The sequence below is a fragment of the Zea mays genome, chromosome 9, assembly GCF_902167145.1.
Source record: "Zea mays cultivar B73 chromosome 9, Zm-B73-REFERENCE-NAM-5.0, whole genome shotgun sequence".
Classification (NCBI taxonomy): domain Eukaryota; kingdom Viridiplantae; phylum Streptophyta; class Magnoliopsida; order Poales; family Poaceae; genus Zea; species Zea mays.
The window spans coordinates 157,186,116-157,190,799 of record NC_050104.1 but is presented as its reverse complement, the minus strand read 5'-3'; the positions used below and the strand labels follow the sequence as shown (position 1 = coordinate 157,190,799).

Sequence of the window (4,684 nt, the reverse complement as noted above, 5' to 3'; positions counted from 1 at the left end):
CCAATCATGTAGTAGCTGCCGGATCCGTATGGAAGACGGCGGGCCAGCGTGACGAGGCTTTTTGCGCGTGCGGCCGAAGCATAGCACTGCAGTGGGATGGAAATGGAAGTGGCCATCCGCCACCGGCGAAACACGACCAGCAAACCACCGGACCACACCCGTCTGGCCCACAGAACAAGCGAAACGGATAGACCAAAAAAAGGAGGAAGAATACTAGTAGCGGGCGACGCGGCCGCGAGGCAGGCAGGTAGACCACGCCGCACGCCAGCCAGCGGCCAGCGCCCGCCCCGCCGCGCTTCGGCATTTTCCCATTTTCTCTCTCTGCCGCCGCTCCCTCCCGCGGCGGACTCGATACCCCGCCTCTCCTCTCGCGAACTAGGGGGCAGCGGGCAGGTGCCGGCAGGCGGCTCGATCCCTTCCTCCTCCCTCGTCGCGGGGACTGCTGCTGCTGCTGCCGTGACCGCGAGCATGGCCACCGGCGCCGTTACGCCGCCGCCGCTGGCTGGCGCGCGGCGATTCCCCCGTGGACGAAGCTTCCTCCACCGGCGCCTCGCTACCTCGCCTATGTGAGCACTTTATTTGTTGTGTTTTGGTTAATTCGCTATTACACATCCGATTTTCTGTTGTTGGAGGAACTCTCGTGGTAGTTTTTATTTGCTAATAATAACCGCAATGGAGGAAGGAAATGGGGATAACGAAATAAACGAACGCAGAAAGGAACCATGGGATTTCAGGGCGTCGTTTAGGCATTGGGTTAGTTTGGTTCAGTTGCATCTTCACGCTATAGACTTTGTGACTGGAAAGACCACCCAATCAGTTCAATGCAGGATCACACTGTCTCCATTTCCTTTCTTTGCGCAAAATTTGGCTGGTACTGGTTCATTGCGCTGGTTCTCATGGCACGTGTTCGTTCAATCCAAAATAGGGGAAACATAAATATGCTGCGGCACTCTGTTTTTTGTTTCTGTAAAAAAAGGAAAGAAAGGGGGATACTATGGTTGTAAAAATAGAAAAGACTGACCCAGTGTTAGCGGCTCCCATGGTCTGGGCAAGGAACAATCGCGGCCGGACTCTGCATTTTATGGAGAGAGACTGCATCAAACCTAGGATCTTTGGCTCAGTGTGCACCACTATGCTAGGCCTGTCCTTTGGTTATAAAAAATAGAAAATAAGAAGGAAAATATGTGGTGGAGCTATTATAGGGTCTTGTATGTTTAGAAAGTAACAATGATCTTACTGGCTTTTTCGGTGATTCTTATGGCTTGGTATGGTGTAGTTCGAATGGAATACGCAACATTAAGACCACAAATTGAACTTATTAGGTTCCACTGAATTGAAGTATTCAGTGTTTATGTTCTTGCTTTGCTGTCATAGAGCTAGCGTCGAGCATAACTTCATGCTTGGATCGTATGCTTATTGTTCCTCAATTTCACGCACAGTCATTTTTCTCTCCCAGGAAAGATGAATCTGTGATTTCCACAGATGGTGGAAATGAGGAGACAGACACTGACAGCCTCCATGTTGCTAGAGGATTGTCTCATCCTGGGCTTTCGTCAAGTTTATCCAATAAGGCATCAGTGGTCCCAACCCCTTTGCTTCCTTCTGGACAATCTGATCTCCGGTTCAATCGTCTTCGACCCTCAATTGATGAAAGTGATTGCAAATACAAAAGATTATTTGGCTGCTATGTTGCTCGTGAGGCTGTGATCGATGAGGAATACTGGGTAATAAACTTGTTAAGTTGTTAGAGCATATTGTTCATTTGTTCTGTTTTGCAGACATAACTTCCACATGTACTTGTGATGAACTGCTTGCTAACTATTGATTACTAACATATACTAGATATTTATAGCTTACATAACGTCACCTCTTATGATTTATTACTCTACCTCCCACTATGCCATACAAGTAACATCTCTCCTTACTGATGATTGATAGATCGCTGCATGGTTGAGAGCAGAAGATCAGTATGAAAATGAGTCAGGCAATCGGTAAGGCATTTGTTTTTAAGGGAAAATTCTTTAGTGTTTCTTATTGTCTGCACTGTTATATACATTTACTGTTAGCATGGTCCTTTGAGCTACTTTATCATTTTTTTCCTGCAGCTATGTTGAAAGCTTTAAAAGAAAGTTTGCATCAAAGGTACCTGTGTAAACAACTTAGTAGTGTTTTCTATGTGCTTAAACATAATTGAGATATGATGTACATCTTATTTGTAGCAAGTAATGTTAAGAAATTACAATAACCTCTGTTCAAAAAGATTTGTTGACGCACGTTATAAAATATTCACATTAATTTGTCACATCCTAATAGTTTCTATTCTGGCTCACATGTATGAGAGTCTGTCATCTCATTGCAGGAATTCCATGCATTAAAGAAGAGATGCAACACACAACATAGAGAGAAGTATATCTGTCTTGTCGCGGTATGAGATAAAAATCTCCGTTTGATTTGTTCATTAGATTTGTCACTAGATCTTGGTTGCAGTATGTTTTGTTCATAAAGTATGTCACAGAGAATCATGAACAAACCAACTGGTCTCTCTTCCCATTAACCAATGATTAATGAAAGCCTCACACCATCACTCTTGCCAACTACTACATCCTAAACCAAATGCACATCTCGTTTCAAGGAGTCAAATTTTCTAAGTTTGACCAAGTATATGTGTAATACGTATTGTTAGATTGATTATGCAATTTTATAATAAATTTATTTGAAGATATAAATATCGATATTTTTTCTATATACTTAATTAAACTTAAAAGGAATTTGACTCCTTGATAAGCGAGATGTGCATTTATTTTGGGACGTAGGGAGTATCTCACTTTACATTCTGTTAAAGCTGCCTTTACTGATATTTTCTTCATCTTTTTCCCGCTGAAAATTTTGGTGTCTTATGCTTAATATTGCAGGTAAAGAACGATGACATCAGGCGAACTGTCCTGAATAGTGTTGTTGGTACCTTAGATGTATGTGTAAGGCATCCTCTATATGGGGAGAAATTTCCTGAGGTAGGGTGTAATTGCACCTTCTCTATGTGTCTTTTTTGCTGTTGTATTTAGAAGTTATATCTAGAAGTTATTCACAGGAGCCTGGAAAACCGTCTCTTCACTGTCGAATTTATCAGCCTGATCAGCCAAAATTTGGGTATGTAACAAATGTATGTGTTGCTAAATATGCAAGGCGTCAAGGGATTGCTAGCAACATGCTGTTATTGGCCATAGATGCTGCAAAACTTAACGGTACAAAAAAATAGAGCTATTCTAGAATAGCATGTCCCAAATGACAATGCACGATCCACTGATATCTGCAACCCATGACAGGTGCTGAAAATATTTACATTCATGTGCATAAAGATAACTTACCAGCATGGAGGCTCTATGATCAGATTGGATTCAAGGTATGTGCCTTGTTTCAGTTTAATCCTGAAAAACTTCGTGAAGGTACGGAAGTCTAAATTGAAAATAACACGCATGCTATTTGTCTGTAGATCGTTGATCAGGATGACGATTGTCGTTCATCAGACCTGTGCTTACTCTCCTTCAGTTCATAAGGCTTGCTGACTAGATAGGAATAGAAGGGACATGGCCCCTAGTTCCATCTCCCTGTCCAGGGAAATGCCATCAGTCCTCGCGATTTGGAAAGGCGGGATGGTATGTGCCAAGTAATACCTTCACCACCTTGTATATGATGAAAGTGTTTCCAAATGTTTGCGGCTTTCGAGATTGTCACTAGATCGGTGGCAGTTCAGATCCACCAGAATGTTTGAGGTATCTGAATACATCAAAAGCTTCTGTCGTGTATAGTTTGTGCAGTCAGCAAAGAGCAAATGTTTCTTCGTTGCCCCTGTGATTCGGCAATGAAAAATTGAAAATACATGATGTCGGTACCTGATACTGTGACTGTGCTCTTGTTGCTGGCCATATACAATTGTCAAGTCATTGAGCAACACATGAACATAAATGTCTTCCATGTCTAATAAACAGATTTATTTGTTTGAGCTTCTCGGTGTGAAAAAACAGAAGCTGAAATAAACAACTAGCTTTATTTAGCTTCCGGAAAGCCAGAAGCTTAGAAAAGCTGAGTTTATATAGAAACATGAGACACATGATTTTATAGGCTTTGTATAGCTTTATGAGTTAAGAAGCTAATAACATCATCAAAAAATTATTATTGGCTTTAGGTCTGGACATTCGGATTACCTAAAATATCTGGATCATTAATTTGGGTAAATACAATTTCGGGTATTAAAAACATCTATTCGATTTTTGCCTAAAAACATTACGCACAATTTTGGATACTCGATAATTCAGGTTCGGGTTCGTGTTTTACCTGGTATACCAAAATCGATAAAACCAACCATTTTAAAGGAATCCTAATAGCATTTAAAGCAATAAACAAATATTTTTTAAATCAAATCATGTCTTCATATTAACTAAGAACAAACCAATTATTAAGTTAGCATAAATCTATATTAATTTATTCGAAATAATAGCTTCATATTATTTTGGGTACCAGGTAACATTACTTAAACTATCCAAACTAAATTTGGATTTTTACAATTGCTATCCAAAATTATGATAGAGTACTTCGGGTTTGGGTATCGACTATTTTGCCCACCTCTAATTGGCTTTCGAGGATCAAAAGTCCAGCAACAACATTTTGAAAAGGCTCTAAAAGCTGT

The 4,684-nt window shown here is 40.9% G+C and overlaps 1 protein-coding gene across 1 annotated transcript; it reads left to right on the top strand.

Annotated features, from left to right (window-relative positions):
* Positions 1–233: 233 nt before the first annotated feature.
* LOC100273775 (uncharacterized) lies at positions 234–3,802 on the top strand. The gene is made up of 9 exons (NM_001365757.1): positions 234–566; positions 1,457–1,724; positions 1,939–1,991; positions 2,106–2,142; positions 2,360–2,425; positions 2,913–3,011; positions 3,089–3,242; positions 3,324–3,400; positions 3,491–3,802. Exons 1-9 carry the CDS (start codon positions 469–471, stop codon positions 3,551–3,553), a joined length of 915 nt encoding a protein of 304 aa, NP_001352686.1. The 5' UTR covers positions 234–468; the 3' UTR covers positions 3,554–3,802.
* The last annotated feature ends 882 nt before the right edge of the window (positions 3,803–4,684 follow it).